Source organism: Alternaria incomplexa (assembly GCF_024043165.1).
Source record: "Alternaria incomplexa strain BMP 0042 chromosome Unknown scaffold_3, whole genome shotgun sequence".
In the NCBI taxonomy this organism is placed as follows: domain Eukaryota; kingdom Fungi; phylum Ascomycota; class Dothideomycetes; order Pleosporales; family Pleosporaceae; genus Alternaria; species Alternaria incomplexa.
In genome coordinates, this window is record NW_026249852.1 from 264,156 (window position 1) to 283,039 (window position 18,884).

The 18,884-nt window shown below is 52.8% G+C and overlaps 8 protein-coding genes across 8 annotated transcripts; 4 read left to right on the forward strand and 4 right to left on the reverse strand.

Annotated features, from left to right (window-relative positions):
• Nucleotides 1-1,640: 1,640 nt before the first annotated feature.
• J4E90_002450 (uncharacterized protein) lies at nucleotides 1,641-3,273 on the forward strand (the record flags this gene model as incomplete). Its single annotated transcript, XM_051432030.1, has 5 exons — nucleotides 1,641-1,872; nucleotides 1,923-1,982; nucleotides 2,034-2,469; nucleotides 2,519-3,215; nucleotides 3,262-3,273. 5 exons carry the CDS (start codon nucleotides 1,641-1,643, stop codon nucleotides 3,271-3,273), a joined length of 1,437 nt encoding a protein of 478 aa, XP_051293452.1.
• Nucleotides 3,274-4,695: 1,422 nt separating this feature from the next.
• J4E90_002451 (uncharacterized protein) lies at nucleotides 4,696-5,898 on the reverse strand (the record flags this gene model as incomplete). Its single annotated transcript, XM_051432031.1, has 2 exons — nucleotides 4,696-5,584; nucleotides 5,894-5,898. 2 exons carry the CDS (start codon nucleotides 5,896-5,898, stop codon nucleotides 4,696-4,698), a joined length of 894 nt encoding a protein of 297 aa, XP_051293453.1.
• Nucleotides 5,899-8,025: 2,127 nt separating this feature from the next.
• Nucleotides 8,026-8,868, reverse strand: J4E90_002452 (uncharacterized protein; the record flags this gene model as incomplete). The annotated part of the gene is made up of 2 exons (XM_051432032.1): nucleotides 8,026-8,713; nucleotides 8,762-8,868. The coding sequence occupies 2 exons, from the start codon at nucleotides 8,866-8,868 to the stop codon at nucleotides 8,026-8,028; spliced, it is 795 nt and encodes a 264-aa protein (XP_051293454.1).
• A 309-nt stretch (nucleotides 8,869-9,177) lies between these two features.
• On the reverse strand, nucleotides 9,178-10,028 carry J4E90_002453 (uncharacterized protein; the record flags this gene model as incomplete). The annotated part of the gene is made up of 2 exons (XM_051432033.1): nucleotides 9,178-9,915; nucleotides 9,966-10,028. The coding sequence occupies 2 exons, from the start codon at nucleotides 10,026-10,028 to the stop codon at nucleotides 9,178-9,180; spliced, it is 801 nt and encodes a 266-aa protein (XP_051293455.1).
• A 222-nt stretch (nucleotides 10,029-10,250) lies between these two features.
• J4E90_002454 (uncharacterized protein) lies at nucleotides 10,251-11,131 on the forward strand (the record flags this gene model as incomplete). Its single annotated transcript, XM_051432034.1, has 3 exons — nucleotides 10,251-10,280; nucleotides 10,329-10,476; nucleotides 10,527-11,131. 3 exons carry the CDS (start codon nucleotides 10,251-10,253, stop codon nucleotides 11,129-11,131), a joined length of 783 nt encoding a protein of 260 aa, XP_051293456.1.
• Nucleotides 11,132-11,508: 377 nt separating this feature from the next.
• Nucleotides 11,509-12,548, forward strand: J4E90_002455 (putative secondary metabolism biosynthetic enzyme; the record flags this gene model as incomplete). Its single annotated transcript, XM_051432035.1, has 2 exons — nucleotides 11,509-11,770; nucleotides 11,887-12,548. 2 exons carry the CDS (start codon nucleotides 11,509-11,511, stop codon nucleotides 12,546-12,548), a joined length of 924 nt encoding a protein of 307 aa, XP_051293457.1.
• Nucleotides 12,549-13,351: 803 nt separating this feature from the next.
• Nucleotides 13,352-16,094, forward strand: J4E90_002456 (uncharacterized protein; the record flags this gene model as incomplete). The annotated part of the gene is made up of 2 exons (XM_051432036.1): nucleotides 13,352-14,225; nucleotides 14,290-16,094. The coding sequence occupies 2 exons, from the start codon at nucleotides 13,352-13,354 to the stop codon at nucleotides 16,092-16,094; spliced, it is 2,679 nt and encodes an 892-aa protein (XP_051293458.1).
• Nucleotides 16,095-16,508: 414 nt separating this feature from the next.
• J4E90_002457 (uncharacterized protein) lies at nucleotides 16,509-18,347 on the reverse strand (the record flags this gene model as incomplete). Its single annotated transcript, XM_051432037.1, has 1 exon — nucleotides 16,509-18,347. The coding sequence occupies one exon, from the start codon at nucleotides 18,345-18,347 to the stop codon at nucleotides 16,509-16,511; it is 1,839 nt and encodes a 612-aa protein (XP_051293459.1).
• Between the last annotated feature and the right edge of the window lie 537 nt (nucleotides 18,348-18,884).

An 18,884-nucleotide genomic window follows, 5' to 3' on the forward strand; every position in this document is an offset into this window, starting at 1 on the left:
CGATTATGGTCCCTTCTCAACTACGTGTAGCGAGCTGAGAGGCAAGATGGTGGCAGTGATTATGGCTATGCATTATACCCAAACATACGAAGATGTACACGCTTGTGGATTGGTAGCAAGTTTACTCTAGCGTTGTTCAGCGTTGGCGCCTGGGGCGCTCTTTTTAAATTTAACACAGAGAACCAGCATACATAGCGAATGGCGTTTATTTGCTCGGAAAATACTTGCCACAGAATGTCAGATACAACTTCTGACGTGGAGCCTTCGACGGAATCGATGTCCGAAGTTCGCGCTAGATCATCGGCGTCGAGAACTCCGCACTGCGTGTCAGCAGTCCTTCACATATCCGATACGAGTAATCCAGTGTCGCTCATCGCTCAATCTTTACCTGTACTCAATCAGCCTGTTCACGCAGAAATCAGCGAACACCTCCAGAGCGGATTCTAATGAATGCACCTGATGACTGCCCAGGTGAGCGTTCTGCAATTTGGGTGGCTGGTGACATTCTTTCACTCCGAATATTCCGTGTCATTAGCTGTTTTCAGTAAGGATCATGTACATCACCAGTAGGCTCCCGCTTATCAGCAACCTCATCCAATGGCGGGAGAGACTATGGGGCGTGAAGCGATGTGATCTAGACCTACTTGGGATTAGCGAGCTGCGGGGCCGTTTCGCCGGAACATCGAAGAATTACTCCGACGAGGTTCTGCTTCTCTATGTAGGAGATACGTAAGTTTAGGTGCGGAACAGTTCTTTCGCACTAATCTTACACTATTCGGAGAATCATCTAGTATGCTGCGAAGGAACGGGAAGCCCAGGTTTGTGAATTCGACAGTCAGACACCCACGGGTGGCTAATCGTGACGTGCAGGTCGTGCGAACCATGTCGCATATCGAAAATCAAGTGCGATCATGCCACGCCCACATGCTCAAAGTGCCAGACTCGTGGGATGACAGAACAGTGCTTTTACCATCCTAACCCAATGACGAAGCCTGCTGGCACTCCTCGCAAGAAACCAGAGCCGCGTCGTCGCCGGTTGGATGCGCAGGCTACAAATCCGTCATCCAGTCAGGGAAGGTTGACGCCGTTGACCCTAAGTCCACCAACTTTGAGGAATGATGCGGGAATTGGGCCATGGCCTACTCCTCCAGAGTCTGCTACTAGAACAACACAAAGCGGACCCGACCCATCCCGGAACTTCTTCTTGGGTTCTACTAGTTATGCCGCTGTCTTCACCGAAGAGCAGCCCTTACCAGACACAGTACATGAACAGCCATCCGAAAGCCCGAGCACAGCCCCTTTCGTGTCAAATAGAGGCATGGCACACCGCCATTGCCAGTTCTCTCTAGGAGATACGATAGTCTCTACACTTCAGCCATTTTCCTTCTATGAAAGGTCTCTTCATATGTATTTCGAATCGCACAAGGGTAAAATCTCTCAGATACAAACTGCGTATGACACATAAACTGACTTAGTACATCGAAATTCTAGATCCAGCCCTCCCTGGTCCCCTAGTTCTTTCCGCGTTGCCACAACTGCGCATAGACTTAGAACAACTTCAAGCTGCTGGTAATCACACACACCTGCTCTACGCCGAGATGACAAGGAATTCTGCTCGCCCAATGAAAATACCTTCAGATATGCGTCCGTCAGAGTTCCACACTCTCTTCACAGGCAAAAATCTGAGATGGGAGATTTTGGGCTTGATCATGGCTATTGCCGGCTCTAGTGCCCAGTTCACATCGCCTAACGACCCCCTCTTCACATTAGAAGATGGCAAGCAGATGAATAGAGAGGAGTTCATCGAGGACATAATGCATGCAACCAATACGTGTATCAACATCTGCCAAACACATGGCGCTGTCAATGAGCGTACGTATCATTCCTACGCAGACTTACCGTACACGTTTTGATGGAAGCAGTCATGGTATGTCTCGTTTACATCAACCTAATGGTAGTCAGTAGCTTCTACGGGGACAACCGTACGTCACCCCTACATCCAGAAGACTAAATTACGATCGCTGACTCTCCAGATCATGCTACTTGGAGGCGCATGGGCGACAGTGTATCCGCGCTCTACGCTGCGGGAATCCACTGCGAGGCTTGCAACGTAGACGGTAGCAACGCAGAACCATTCTTCATGCGCGAATTTAGGAGACGACTCTACGCGGCGATATATTACGGCGACAAGACACTAGCGGTGTTCTACGGAAGGCCTCCGATGATGGGCTGGAGATACAGTGACCGCAAGATGTTGTTGGACATTAGCGATCGCGCTATGGCCTCGGACGATACTGAAGTACTCAATGCTGAGCTCTCGAAGCTTGACAGCGACGGTTGGAATACCGAAGGTCATCTGTACCCTACTACATTCGGTAGGATGCGATGCCAACTAGCTGTGTTTAAAGAGAGATTGTTAGAGCAAAGTCTTGCAGGCGAAAAGGATAGTGAAGTGGTGCGGAATGTCGAGTACGTCTAGATTTCCCATCGCTTTTTAACCTTCGGCTAACAAGAGCAGAGCAATATCTGCCGAATGTGCCGAATGGTGGAACTCGTTACCGACTCACCTTCGCTATGATACATATACCGAAGAAGCCGCTTGGGTAGACCGCGGTCCTGGTCTGGCCATGCGGCTGGTCGCCTACTACCTGGATTACCTTCACGTACATTTCCAAACACAACGCCTCCTTCATCGGATAACGCAACAAGCTCTGCCGGCATTGTTGGAAGTGTCTCTGAAGCTACTGGTGTCCTCACTCGTGGCTTCCAAGCCGCAAAACCGGATATACGAAACTCGTCGCCATTTCCCCACCGTCATTTTATTTTACTGTTCCCCAGCTGCTGGTGTATTGGCACTAGAGCTGCGGAAATGTACGATTGAGGGCGTACCACTACCTAGCACAGTCTCCCGGGCCGACATAATCCGTAACCTTTCCGTGCTGACTTCATGTTTGGAATGGAGCGTTCTTCCCGGCGACGGCAATCTCAAGCTTTGCAACGAGCTCAACAAAATGCTCGCGATGGTACTAGATGAGGTCCTCAACTACGAACCTCCAACCAAAGGCACACCAGATGCCGGTGACGATACCGCAGCTAATCTGACCGGGATGGGGCAGGGATTCTTCGACATGCCCATGACCGAGGGGCTGGAACCTATACCGACAGAGTCCTCCGACTTTCTGAACTGGCTAGACAATGCAACGTGGAATAATGCGGTAAGCTGAACAGTCACATGCAGAAAGAATTTGCTGACCAATCCAGGACTTGTTCTGAGTGTAATCAATTGTGTCAACAGGACTGCAAAGCCTCGGCCAACTAAAACAAACCATCCAACGCCTCATACTCGAATCCCGATATATTATGGAAATCTGACACAATGTACGCCTCGAACCGCTCTTCCAGCAACATTATTCCCAGAATTTAAGCATGCGAACTATTCCACGCATCATTCCGAAACCCACATCCGGCAATCTTACTCCTCTAAAGGCGGTGAATCGTTCAAAGCCCGGAGAAGTACGCCGCTCTCGCAGCAGCTCTATTCTCACACTCATCGACTTTCTTTTGCGCTTCGTTGCTCGACTGCGACGTCGCTTCAGCAGCTGCTATCTGTATTAGCTAGAGTTCCAATTCATCAACGGATGTATGAACATACGCTTTCGGTTCAGCAACTTTGCCAGAATACTTTTCGACGTTGATTTCGTTGAGACTAGAGAGTTCGCATCGGAAGATGAGTATGGCGGTGGTGCAGTGGTAGAATAGCGTGGCAGATCGCTTGGTGAGGTGGTGTTGGATTGAGAAGACATTGTGGTGGTACTTCGGTAGCAGTGACAAGTAGATGTCGTATTGATAGTGCTTGGAGATATCGAGAGGCTGGGACAGTTGATTTAATGTATGCGGCTGCTCTCGTTGACAAGTATGACTCTGCCATTGATGTTCCACATGTCTTCTTATATGCAGACTCGTCATATCACTACCGATCAGCTCGGAGACCCTATCAGGTTCGTCATTGCCCTTTCCAGCTGCTTCGGAATTCAACTTGACTCTTCCCCACTCAGCACAAGCCATGAACTGCATGCCTTACACATTTGGTGCAGCCCTCGGAGTACCTACTTGGCGGGCTTTGGTAAGCGAGTGCAAGCATCGTGGTGTCAGCGCTAGGCAACAGTGTTAGGCGTCCAATGCCGAATCGCGGCACTGAAGAACGTTGCATGCACAGATGTCAGGATACACGCGTCAGGTGTGTTTTGCAAAGTCTGACTGGTTTTCTTGATCTGGATTGTCTTTTTTTGTTTGCATGTATCCTTATGGCTGCATGGTGACTGAGAATCTTCGGAATGAAAATAGTGCCGATGATTTCGCCGGTAGGTTGGAGACGGTTAGCTTGACGTGTTTGCTCCGATGGAAAGGGCGGAGTCTAGAAGCCCATGACATTCAAAGGGCACATGCGACCAAATGAGTCAGATCCAGGCATGTTAATGTTGACAATGTTCTTGGATGCGATAAATGCGATGGAGCTGTGGGAGGGCGTTTTCCCTATCACGCAGACTTTGATTCCACCTAGGCGGCTACAACGAATGTCATTTGTTGAATGCAACAGGTTTTGGCGCCTGTGTCAACTGCAAAGTATTTACACGAAGTTTCTACGGGCCTCCCTTGGACTGCATTCAAGCTAATCAGACACACTGCGAGTAGTAATCACCTCCGGCCTTGCAGGTAAGTCCTGAAGCACCTACACAGCGTTAGTAAAGCCTTATTTGCACGTTTTCTCAGCTCATCCGACTTACAAGTTTTGCATCCAGTGAAACCATTTCCGCCGCATTGGCCGTACCTTGCAACAGAGCAAGCGCCAGAACCACCTCCATTCGTTGGCACAGCGGCGGCAGAGGTGGCTACCGCTGACGTCCTCATCGTGGTTGCAGTAGCTGTAGCAACTGGCGCTCCACCAGTAGCAGTGACAGCTGATCCAGCACTACCAGCAACGGCTTCTGTACCACCCGCGATGACTGCCGGACCGGGAGCGACGTACGAAGCGAGGTTCTGGTAGATGTTGATTTGGATACCGGGGTCGGTAGCCTTGTATGCTCCAGGGAACGATACGCCAGCGGGTGAAGAAGATCCACTACCAGTGACAGTGATCTGGTAGCAGGTGATGTAGAATTGGGCGCCGTTGGCACTGCCTGCAGCATGTAGCGCAATAGCCTCCGCTCTCAGTAGATAATCTCCAGGGGCCAGGTTGGTGGGAATCTTCACATCCATCTTTCCACAGTTCTTGTTCAGATCCTTAGTACCCCAGTAATCATCCGAACCGCCACCGCCACCGCTGTTCTTCGCCCATGTATCCTGGAAGACCTTGAAGAAGGGGGTCGAACCATCCGCTGTGGATGCGTCTGCAACCTTGGACATGTAGACCAGAACGGGGCCGTAGTGGGCTCCGCCGATGGCTTCGTTAGCGCATGAGCGGTCGCCGTTCTGCTGGTGCATCTCTACGGTGACGGTACCACCGGCAGGAACGCTGCATTTCGAGGCTGCTGGACCGCGGTTGGCGTTGCAGCGGATGTCGTTGCTTGCTACTGAGGTGACGGGGCTGTTGCCATTGGGTAATCTTGCGCACGTCGACTGGTGGATGGATGTCAGCGGTTGATACAAGACACTTGGGGGTACTTATCTGATCTACACCGTTTACCCAAAGCTGCTGAAAAGTGGCATGAGAGGCTACCTGTGTCGCGAAGGCAGCAACGCCGGTCAAGATGATTGCACTCTTCATGATAAATGCTCTGCCGATGATCGGTGGATGAAATGAACGCAAGTGTTGTGACTGTTCTGGGATGGTATCGAATTGAATACCTACCTATCGTCTCTTTATACTTGCCTCTGTATCCCCTAAGAAGTATACAACATGCTCGCTTACAGGTGGAGTGTAGCCCACGGTATCGATCTAGGCGACTACACCCCAAGAGGCAACATTCTAGAGTATGGCATCGTCGTGTGACTTGCGATTATATGAAAGCAAAGCTTGTCAGTGCCGTAACCCGGGTTCAGTTTTCCACGTGTAACGTCCTGCAGGTGGTGTGGAAATTAATCAGTGCGCCAAAGGCAGCCATTCAGTGTTGACTACACCGAAACTGGGCTCTAGATTCGTTTGACAGGTATGCTTTTGGGGGTGTCGTGCAGGCTTGCTTGCATATAATGCGTGTGCTACGAGCCACCGGATAAAGCTCCCGTCGGTTCGGTTGGGCGCAAGTCTTGTGAACGTATGGTAGCCTCTTCTTCGCATCTCTGCGGTTTGGGATCGAGAATCTCAACACTCGTAACGCGTATGTACTGATTGGCAGTGGTAACCATGCTGTTCCTGTGGATTGCAGCCCCAACACCTTCGGCAACTGAACGTTCGATTTTCACATTGAATTCGCGAGACCGTGATCTAGGGCGATCGGGCGAGACATCCAGGTCTTAGGGCGACGAGTTATCGAAAGCAATCTGTTTAGATGAAATTCGAGAAGCGACGCGTGCCGCGTTTGCGCATTTCCCAGATCCGGTTCTTCGGTTAGAAAGCTTGTTTTTCTCCTCTTCCCAATATGGCGTCGGAGGTGATAGAAGGCTTAAGTCCAGATGAAGTGACCGCCTGAGAAGTGCGTGCTCGAGTTGCAGTAGGTAGAGTAATGAGTCGGCACATGTCTGGCTACTGCCGATGTGGGGACGGCTAGCACGTTTGGGGCAGGGGCCCCGGGGGCGCGCACGACGCACACGAACCTCCCTCGTTCCTTCATCGACGCACATCTTTGGTCGACCATGGTGTATTTCTTTATACAGGTTTCGATGCGTGTGCCATTATTCCTAGTCGTTATCGTCGATTGACCATCTTTCTACGTAGCAAAGTGCCCTCTTTCGCATCTGTTGCCATTCCCGGGAGTACAATTTTCTTCATTCACGTAGGTCGACCTCGTTGTACTCTATTCATGCCTCAATCTCTTATATGTGTTGGGTTGTAGTCTCTCTGATCTCTTTGTTGCTACATCATCCACCCCATTGATGCCCACGTAAGTATATCAGCAACCTTTGTCTCTCCTCTCAAGCCATCCTTTCGTTATGATCATAGCCTCGTCATCCTTCAGTCTTCACCATCTTTCTCTTCGTCAAACCTCTCGCTTCCCACAGGCCACACACGCACAGCCCGCCTTCACCCAGCAAAATAGCAAACGCCCACACTCACCTTCACCTCGCCTCCCCACCGGTCCAGCCATCTCCCTCCACCGCCTATTTTATACAGAGTATACCACGAACTCTCTCTCGCTATATAGTCCTAGATCTTCTACGTCCCTCCATCGACTCGGGATGGAAGACCTGATGATCGGCCGGAAACGTGCAGCATAGCAAAGGAGTGGGTAAGACCACCGCCAACGCTGGGTCGCTCCCAGCTATGTTGGAAGCCGCGGGTTCGAGTCGTGATAAAACCACTTCTACACTCCCCAAGGTGGCGTCCTGGCATGGCATCTTCGGAGCATGCCAGGATGCCGACTTGGGGAGTGTAGCGGAGTTTTCACCAGACACTTAATACCTCAAGGGTGTCTGTTCTTTTTTGCTCTTGCCTATGTCATTTTATGCCTTCTTTCACTTGTAATAGCGGAGAAAACATCTGTGCTAAGATAGGAACACAATGCCAATTAGGTGCTCCGTGCATTAGTCTTAACGTAGGTATGTTGTCTACGTATCCTATGAGCTAAGCATATGTAGCAATCTACTTATCACTTCATAATATGTACTAGAAGATAAGTCAACAACAGCGTTCTGTTATTGGATAAGTTATAGATATAGCACATAGTTATTAATTGCAGATAAACAAACAAACGAAATCAAGACAATAGAAGGAGAACAGTAGGTTGTCTTGAACATGTTCGGTCATTGGTCATGTAGATGAATTCTTAATCTTCAGTAGCATGATGGTATGCTACTTATACATCCGCTCGGTGTTTTGAAGTCATCAAATTCGTGAAGATACCGCACCCCAAGTCTATACATCACACCTTCTTAGTCCCTCTTGAGGGGTGTGAAGGTCTCGGCTATGCCCTCGTTTGTAATGATCATCATCTGAAGGCCATCACCAACCTCAATGTGCCTCTCCACGGCGCTCGTGAAGGCGTCCCGTACCAGGTCCTCGACGTGATCCCGCGGTAGCGGTTGTGCTTGCTTCGACTTGAGTTCGTGGCCTGTTCCGCTGCCTGGCTCGTACATGTTCTTGAAGTTGACCTGGTTGTCCAAGAAAGGCATAATGAGAGATGCCGCAGCGCCAGCCGCCCTGCACTGCTCCCTCTCGTAGCTGCCGACCGGGTCGTAGGAGTACAGTGCACCCTTGCCCTCCTCGTCCAAACCAGCCAGGATGGCGTGTACGTAGTAGGGGAAAAATCGCTTGTTGTAGAGAATGTGGCTGAGTCGTTGTGCGCAGGCGGAGACGGTCATGGGCTTTCCGTGCTGGTACTTGTACATCTTGACGATGGTGTCGAGACGCTCCTTCAGCGCATCACCGTCGGCGGCGAAACCGACCACTGATAGCACTATCCTGGCACCCTTGTTCTCCGGTCCCTCGCCGCCGATCTTGAAGAGCTTGGGTGCGTATCGTGTGTTGATGTTGTAGCCGGAAGTCGAGCGTGTGTCGCCTGCGAGGATGGCGAAGTCGGCGCCGGAGATGCCCAGTGTTGAGCCACCGTTGTCCGTGTAGCTGCATTGTGTTAGCGGTGCGTATGTTCAGCATGGCGAGCCAGCGTACGGGTAGAAGCCATGTTGCCGCTCGCCTGACGGAACAGTTGTGGGGGTCTGCTTGAACGAATAGCCTGGGCCGCCTTGCGGAGGTGCACCGGTGTAGAGGGCAGCCATCTTCGAGTTTTGGAGAGGCGGATTTGGGCGGGGTTGCAGAGGTACAGTCGGTATCGGAAGGGGGTGGGCTGTTGCGACGCTTCTGTTTGTTGGTGCTGGAGCTCTGGAGTTACGCAGCTCGAATGCCTGGAGCTTCCGCGCGCTAGTGTCTTGGCGCCCATGTAGTGAGAGCATGCATTTACCGTCTGTGGCGGGCATGCACAGCAAGCGTCTGGATCAAATGTCTTGGGGTGTACTTCATTTTGGTTGTGCGAACGCCGCATTCACAGTATTACTACAAGTCTTCTCAGTCTGTGCTATCTTCTCCCCTCACCTTTTCTCTCTCGACCTTGATCGTCTTCTCTTCGGCGACCTTGACCTGCGCTCTACTTTGCTCTTTGTGCCCTGATCGTCCTTTCCTCTATGTTCCAATTCCTTGCGCTTTCCCGTAGCAGAGCTTGACGCCGTGCCCGTTCCACTCGACGCGCCAGTCTTGGACGCGGACACAAACTCAAGAGCTTCTCTCGGTGCCTTGGATTTCTCTTGTTCTTTGGTCTTTGCGATGCGCTTCTGTGAAGCCCTCAATTCCTCGACATAGGCCCACTCCGGGAAGACTGCCGGTATCGCGACATCTTGTGGCAGTGTAGATGCATATGCGTCCTCTTCGCTGATTCCCGCAAAGCCCATCAGCTTCCGCATGTGTCCCGGATCGCGTAGCACGGACGAGCCTTCCAGGCGCTGGTTGAAATGCTGGCCCTTCTTCTTGAGCTCTAGAAATTGCGCAAACTTCTTCGTCGCTTTCTGTGGTGGTGATCCCGGCGGAGAAGGCGGTATATCGAAGTTCGGTACGGTAGGTAGAGTAAGGTTCTGAATCAGGGCACGTGTAGCTGTGTGTGGTGAACCTGGCGCGGCTTCGTTCGCGTTGGCATCGTCCTCTGGAGGCGGCGATACTGTCGGACCTTGCGCAGGGCCGCTCACCGGACCCGACGATGTAGGCGGCTGTTCGAGAGGCGCGGGAGCGGAGAGAGGCGCTGGGGTAGGCGCGACAGCTGCAGGAATGTTGGTCAACTCTATATTAGTAGCGATCCGAGCCCTCTGCACAGATTTGCGGGTCTCACCTCTGGCTTAGTCGCGGGCACGACGTCCTCGTCGTCACTGTCTGGGTAGTCGATTCCGAGCATTGTGAGTGCGCAATGCTGGTGGACGATGCTCTCGGATTGACCTCAATATGCGGAGCTTGGGCCAGCTCCATGTCTTGGCGGGCGAGCTGCGCAACCACCGACTGCCTGACGAGCGTCGTGACAACAACAACCTCACCTCTGAGCCCACTGCGACATAGCACTCTCTCCGAATCCCGAACAACACCGTCTCTGCAGTTCTGCATTTCAGTCGCCTCTTCCACCATGAACCACCTGCCACAAGCTTGGGGTCGCGTATGTCTTCCGCCCGCCTCCAACAGCAACAGTACTAATGCATCGTAGCCCAGAGACGATGTATACGGCGCCTACGACCCTTCGCACTTCTCCGCTGCCGGCCCCAACCAGCACACCCAGAGCCCGATCGTCACGGGTACCTCAGTACTTGCGGCTAAGTTCAAGGACGGCGTAGTCATCGCCGCCGACAACCTGGGTATGGCACACTACTATAGGCAGTGAGGGTCTGGCTGACCATACATGTAGCTTCATACGGCTCCCTCGCTCGCTTCACCGACGTCAAGCGCCTACGAAAGTTCAATGACGAGGTCGTCGTGGGTTTCGGCGGCGATGTTTCCGACATGCAGTACCTGGACCGCCTACTCAACTCGCTCGACATCCGCGAGAACTACTCCTCCTCCGAAAACTCGCTGAATGCCAAGAACCTCCACACCTACCTCGCCAAAGTCATGTACAATCGCCGCTCAAAGTTCGATCCATTGTGGAACCACCTGCTCATCGTGGGCATGGACGGAGACAAGAAGCCCTTCCTCGCAAGCGCAGACCTTCTCGGTACCACCTTTTCATCACCATCGCTGGCCACTGGCTTCGGTGCACATCTCGCCCAGCCAATCCTAAGGACAATATTGCCAGATGAGGCCGCCGTGGAGAACGTCACAAGGGAGCAGGCGGTAGAGAAGATCAAGGAGTGCATGAAGGTTCTCTTCTACAGGGATGCCAGGAGTATGGACAAGTACTCGATTGCCGTCATTACCAAGGACGGCGTCGATCTCGATGAGAACGTGAAGCTGGAGAACCAGAGCTGGGCATTTGCCGACAGGATCAGGGGTTACGGTACCCAGGTTGTGTAGAGGGGAAATGATGTGCAAGACCGAACATAACGATCAAAAGCGCCAGCTCACTGAGTAGCTGAGGCTTGAATGATAGACATGAATGAATGTACCAATACCGGTATGAGTTTGTCCCAGGTCTTCTGCTACTAGTATACTGCATGTCCGCGCATTGTTACTAGATTTGGCCATCAAGACTCCATGCACATCGGCACTCAAGAGAGCCAACAAGGTTAGAGCTTCGTAAGCTAGAGCGGGGAAGCTCCGCCCAAGAACAACAAACCTGACGATCAGCACTATGAATTCTACGACTGGTTGTTCCTTATTTACATACTTATGAACGCCTTCGTCGGATCTCATTTACCGCTCCATCTCACGGATTCCCACGCATTTGCATGATGGCCTCTTCACAAACCAAGAGGATAGTATTTACGGGTGGTTCTGGAGTCGCAGGACGCCATGTAATTGAAAAGCTGCTTACCTTCGGCCACGAGATACTCAACGTGGATGCAACGCCTCTGGACAATCCCAATATACACACTCTAAAGGCCGATCTCACAGATGGAGCCCAAGCCTTCAACAGTCTGTCCTGCCACTTCAAGATTAGTGAACCCTTTATGGAGCCAGTCAAGACGCCAGATGTAGTCGTACATTTCGCTGGTACGTATCATCTTGTATCTCAGGGATAAACATCCTGCAAATAAGCAGGAACTTAGGGAACATAACCCGACTCTAGCAACAAACTCTCAACAAGACTAACCCGACCCACCCATCAGGCATCCCCCAACCCATGCGCCTCCCCGACAACGAAACCTACCGCATCAACACCCTAAGCTCCTACAATGTCATCGAGGCAGCATGCAAACTCGGCGTCAAGAAGATCATCCTCGCATCCAGCATAACCACCTACGGGATCACCTACGCCGAAGGCAACGTCTCCTACCCGCACTTTCCCCTCACAGAAACCAGTCCCACAAGCCCCATGGACGTCTACGCCACCAGTAAACTCTGCATGGAAACCACGGCCGCCTCCTTCGCCCGCCGCTTTCCCAGCGTAGACATCTACTGTCTGCGCATCTCCGCAGTTATAGAACCTGAAAACCACGCCAAGAAGTTCTCGGCGTATCTGACTCGGCCTCGGGATTTCAAGGTGCATGCGTGGAGTTATACCGATGCGCGCGATTTGGGGAATATGGTGCAGTGTTGTTTGAAGACGGATGGGTTGGGGTTCCAGATTTTCAATGCGGTCAATGATGAGATTACGGTGCCGGAGGAAGAAGGGAGCAGTGAGGAATGGCTGAGGAAGGCTTGTCCTGAGACGGAAGTGTTGGCCGGGTTGAGGGGGAGGGAGAGTCCGGTTTGTAATGCGAAGATGAAGGAGTTGTTGGGGTTTAGGGAGGAATTTGCGTGGCGGAAGGTTTTGGGTAGAAAAGTATAAGCTTATGCCAGAAGAGAGATTCGACGCCAACGCTATTGGCTAAAGTAGAGCATGAAAGATGACAAGAGGGTTGTGTGTTTAGAGGTGGATCTGTTATGGATTCCAGAGGTATCCCCCGTGACATTCGATGTTGTTAGCACAATGTGAGTTCTAGCAAAGACATCTAGAAAACGACACCAACGGTAGTGCCAAAATCCATATCGATGGTTTGTCCATGCTGGACTACTGAAGAAAGAGGTGAAACTCTTGTTGAACGTCATGATTAGCGGTCCACTGTGGTGAGGGACGACTGCGCCGGGCAGGACGGAGGAAGTAGGCGCAAGGCAAACGTCAAACCATGCAGATCCAGTCTATCTTTACCATGTCAGAAGCGTCCGGCTCAGTCTCAAACTTCTGGTGCCATTGAAGAGCACAGAGCCTTCTCAACCTCGGACTGCTGGCGCGGCGTTCTTACGCATCTGCGATATTACGCAATATCAGGCTGAAGCCGTCGAGTCGGCAACGTGGCATCATAGCTAGGCAGGTAAGACCGTTCCAACCCGACGTCGTCGTAGCGAAGGCACCATACGGTCTGACCTTAGTACCTCGGTCCTGAGACGACCGCGGGAGGTCGTGGTGTCGGCAAGATCGACGTGCGCTGAACTTTGAAACGCCCGCACCCTGGATTAGGCCCTCAGTGAACTTGGTCTGTGCGTATACGCCTTAGGGGCGCAGCAGACATGCGCTTCGCATATCAAAAGGGTCACAAGGCTCAGACGTCGCGACTAGGCTTTTGCTGTGCCGCGAAAAAGCAATTCCACAGTATGTTGCGCCCCATACCGGCGGTCGGCCTTGCAAGTGCGCTCATCCAAACTATCGACTTCTCCATCAACGCATTACGCAAAGACCATCCCATCTTCCAGCCTAGCTCACCTTCGACAACACCGCTCGTGGAAAATGCAGCCTTCCTACAAGATATCATACACAATCTCTATCGCCTGACCGACCTAATTGACAACTCTGAGCTCAAAGAGCTGTACGACGAAAAATCAGCAAAGAGCGCAAAAGCAGCCAAGAAACTTAGCGAGGCAGCGCTGCAATTGCTGAAGCATGCTGAGCTAGTCAAAGAATTGACAGCTTCATTCATCGACGCGCTAATCGCGGCGCAAGAGAAGGGAAAGTTTGGTGACCCGCGATGGCCCACTGCGCGCGAAGCATTATTGAACGGCGTGTGGAAGAAGGCCAATGTGACAGGTACAAAGAAGAAGTACCGTGCCCTTCGTCGCGATATTGAGACGAGTTTACTGCTCGCTATGCGCCAGTATCTGGATCAATCCATTGAGACTGGTCTCGCTCTGTTCAGCGGCGACGAAGGCGTACACACGAAGCATTGGGAAAAGTGGCAGAACCAAACCCTCGATATGATCCACAGCAATGATTGGAAAAGCAGCAAGAAGAAGGATGTAGAGGAGTTTTCCAAACAGGTTGATGCGCTCATCCAGGCGGAGAAGGAAGCGTACTTCCGCGCTACCATCTTTGAGAGGCTGTGGTTCGAGGAGATGGATGGAAGGATGAATAGCATCGATAGTTCCGTCGATTTAGGGTTCGAGTGGGTGATGGGAGACGGCTCGAGACAGGTTGGCGGTTTGCTGGAGTGGTTTACTAATACGAGGGGCGAAGAAATATATTGGCTCACCGGTGCGTCTTCATCTCTTACTATCCCGTCTTTCGATCCCTGAATGTCTTCTTACAACGGCTCCAGGTAAACCGGGCTCAGGGAAAACCACTCTGATGAAATATCTCTTCCGCAATCCACTCTTGTTCCCACATCTCGAGGCGTGGTCTGGTCAGAAACCCGGCATCACGTCTGGGTTCTTTCTTTGGAACAATGGGACAGAGCTGCAGAAAAGTTCCATTGGTCTACTGCGAGCCATCATCTACGAAAGCTTACAGGACATGATATTTGGGCCCCTGGAAGAAGACGGGGTCATTATGCAGAACCTGTTCTCCGATCGCTGGAATGCATTCCAATCCTACGCTGGTGGCCTACACGAGTTCACTTTTCCGGAACTGAAAGCAGCGTTTGAGAGCTTGGTCGGCGATGCGAACAAGAAGTTTCTCTTCATGATCGATGGGCTGGATGAGACGGATGACTATCCGAAGGAGTTGATGGACCTCGTGTTCAGCACTTCGCGGAGAGACAACGTCAAGTTCCTGCTTTCGGCCCGGAGCTCACCAGTCTTCTATTCGGCGTTTGAGAATAAGCCTAGGATGGTACTGGAGGAATACACAAGAGATGATATACAAACATACCTGATCAGAACGTTCGGCGAGGAACCAAAGTTGCATTCGCTACGAGGGAAGATGGACGGCCAAGAGGAAGAACACATCGTCGGGATGCTCGCTGAAAAGAGCTCAGGAGTGTTCCTGTGGCTGAAACTCGCCACCACATATCTCTTCGAAAGTCTAGAGCCCGACTCTGATTTCCTCGTCCTGAAAGATCGCGCGGAGGGGCTTCCCTATCTCCTGGACGATCTGCTCGCCCACATGCTCAGCAAAATGGCTCCGGAGGACGTCGAAGCAGTTGGAAAACTGCACGCTCTCCTCTCATATCAAGACATATGCCCGGCCATCCTTCCTTTCTCCTTTGCCTTCACAGCCGAGACGTCAGCAACACTAGCCGCAGATGTACGGCCCTTGACAGCAGTCGAGATAAGTAAGAGAGTCGAAGACATGCAGACCCTCACCCAACAGCGGTGTAAAGGACTGCTAACCATCTTCGACACCACACCACCCGATCAACACGCCAGTACCGAGAGCCTGAGGATAAGCTATACCCACCGCGCGATAAGAGACTACTTCTTTGCATATCCCGGTCTACTCGAAACGAGCTTGAACAACGCGTCTGAACAAACCGACTGGAACGCACCCCAACAATGGGCGAACGCTCATCTTTGGGTCCTCAAAACCCTGTCCTCTTCCATGCCCAAACGCACCAGCAGCAACACCAACACCAACAGCTCCCGCGCTCCCCCACTCCAAGTCTGGACCCCATTATCCAGTGCCCTAGAAAGCAGCCTCGAACTGCACACAGCCACAAACAAGTTCCCACTAACCTACATCCACGCCGCCTTGACAACCGGCGTCTTCCTTGCCCTAAGAAGCGAAACCGGCCATGATCTGCCCCAATATCCCTCGTCTACCGCATCAAGCTCCACCTCGACATCGACCTCTACTACCTCCTCCGCCTCAGCATCCACCACTCCAACAACCCTGACAACGCCTCTCGACCTGGCCGTCCTCCTCAACCTAACCGCCTACATCGCACTCAAAGCCAAGGCCACAGACCGCCGAGAAGTCCGACACGCGCTCGATTACAGTCGCGGAATGAGAAAACGGATGGGTGCTGGCGGGGAGCAGGTGTGGTTATTTGGCGAGGGGAGGGAGAGGTTGAGGAAGGAGTTTGAGAGGGGGAGACAAGAAGGGGAGGCGCTGTTGGAGTATTATGCCAAGGCAGTGAGGTTTGGAGTTAGTAAGCCGGAGGTTGAGGTGCCAGAGTGGGTGTGAAGAACGCGTGGTTGGGGTGAACCAATGTAGAGTCTTCACGGCTGGCAGGGCTCATGCGTAGTGTTCAACAAAGGCAGAAAAGCATTCGTTACAATGATAACAAGTAATTTGATAATATCAGGAAATTAAGCTCTTCTACTACAGGAATATAGGATGGCGGGTATCTCGGGGTAGAGAGAGTGTCCGTGTATGTAATGTTTCCTCCCTCTCTCTCTCTGGCTCTCTTCAGCTGCAAGCGTTTTTAACTCGAACAAGATGCAATTCAAGAAAGCACAACGAAAAAAGAAAACACTAAAGTAGCAGAAGCTCGAGTGCAAGAAGATGATATGCTGGGAAACGTATCAAGGAAACCATGTACAAGGCGTGATGATGACAGATGGACAAAAAGGAATAGACGTTAGTCGAGTATGCAGGTTAGCTCTTAGCACCAGATTGTGTGCTCTCGTGCGATGCCACCGGTTCATCTCCGTTCTCCTGCCTCATCTTGTCCACTTTCCCGTCATCGGCTCTAGCGGGATGGCCATCGCCCCTCCATCCCTCGTGGTTATTACTCGGGCGGTATTCCTTGGCATGGAATTTCAATGCATCGACTCTCGCCTCGGCCTCCCGTTGAACCTGGTGTCTGAGATGCTTGGGCGCCATTTGACCTTCACTCTCTAGACGATCCAGTTCCTCTTCGTCGCTACTACTCATACTGCTGCTTCTGCTGATCTGAGTGTAGACCACAGCTTGGCCCTCCCTCTTCTTGCGCTCGCGCTGTTCGGACTTCATGGCTTCCATCTTCTCGGCGTCGCCTTGGCAGTCGAGGGTGCGGATGTGTAGGCCAGGCAGGTTCTGAGACATGAATTCTTTGAGCTGAGGGAGGAGTTTGGCATTGGGGCGGTATGTGCCAGAGTCGTTGTCGATGACGAGTTCGTAGTAGGCTGGGTCTTTGTTTGGGCTTTCCTTGGGGGGTCCGCCGTCGATGTCGCCTGGCGGGTGGGATGTGTTGTTCCCGCCTTCATCCGGAGGCTTGCGGTCCTTGTGCTTTAGTCTTCTGATGAAGAACTCACCGGAAAATGCTACGTAAGCTGCCACATCGCTGTGCATGGTATGCTTGCTCAGCATGTCGATGCCGAATTCTTTACCAGTCTCTGTAAATCGGAAGAGCGCATCGAGGGTCAAGACGTAGGTGAAGATTCTCCCACCCTGATCGTAGTGGACTAGTTCGAGGAACTTTTGCGTGAACTCCTTGCAAGGCGCAGGCAGAACCTTGAACTCTGTGGCGTGATCGAAGTTGTATACGCGCGCGTGCTGGTGGTGCAGTGCCTTGGATAAGACGAATCCTCGCACGCCCTTAGCGGTGAACATGCTCTTAACGAAAGGCTTGAACTCGACGTAGCGATGGTACATGGCTTCGGGAACCGGACCGCGCATCTGCATCTGATTCGACTGGAAGTTGTACTTCTCAGGCTTCTGCTTGCCGTTCCTGCGCGACACCCGGCCATCGTTGTTGGGCTCTTTCTGGCCGAGCAAGCGTCCCAAGAGCGGCGAGTAGTGCCGTATCCAGAACTGCGGTCCAATCGTATACGCGCGCCCCCCATTTTCATCCTCGGTCCTGCCTAGCACTTGCACGCTCACGTTCAGCGTGCCGTTCATGTGATGCGCCTTGCCGAAACACACAGCCATGGCACGCAGCGCATAGGCCCGCTTGCTCACCATGCGCTTCTTGATCGGGTATGTCTGGTCGTGTATGCCTCCCCAGTTCTCGTTTATGGAGGGAACGGTAACGTGCACGTTGCCGAGGCGGTCGTCGTGGTCTGCCGGGTCTTCGTCGTATATGCGGCACTTGAGGTTGAAGCCGGACGAGGGCACATTGGCGACCACCCACTCGCAGTCCCACACGGGATCGGTGCTCTGGCGGATCGTCGGCGTTCGCAGCGTCAAGGGCGGGTCTTCCTTGTGTCGCGTGGGCAGGCCGGTGTACAGTTGCGCCATGATGAAGGGATCGGCGCTGAGCGTGTTGATGTCGGCGAGCGGGAGGTTGTTGGCGCGGTGGAGGGTGAACTTGACGGTATAGCCGGGCGGCGCGCGCGGTATGGGCGTGTCGTCGAAGCCTCCTTCCGGGCCCTTCTTCTTGCTGCCGGACGTATCCGTCTTCTGCGGCTTTGGGGGCTCGCTATCAGCGCCGTCCATCCCGCCCTCCTTCTCCGGCACGACCGGCGCATGCCCGTTCTGCGCGGCTTCAGGCCTCGGTTCCTTCTCCTCTGCCATGGCCGCGATGCGCGACGGTGGCTCTGTCTGTAAGACGTCGAGTCGTGCGGGCTCTGCCGGCTGTTGTCGCGTCTCGGCGCAACGGAACTGTGGCGCGCGGCAGAGGCCAGCTAGCAGTGGATGTCAAATGTATATCGTCGCAGGAGCAGCGCAGTCTGCAGGCGCATGGCGTGGGCGGGCGTCAGCAGAATATGCAAGGCTGGGAAAAGAAGCGCCGAACGCGCAATCGAAGGCGGGCGCAGCGCAGGATGAGTGTTGATCGCCAGTGGGAGGCTTGACCCTGCAAAAAACAAGCCTTGCTAAGCATCAGCCTAAAGCCTGACGACGTTGAACACCAACCGCCCGCGCGACCAATCCAGCACCGACTCTCCAGCCGCCCTTTGCGTTGATTCGCCCATGTCAGCTGCCGGCTCCACACACTTTCTTCTCGGCCGTCCTGAGTGGGAAAGGGACTTGCATGTGACGTCCCAAAAGAGTCAAACCACGACAAACGGGCTGACGTCACGGCGGGTGGGACCGGCTCGACAAGCCCTCGAG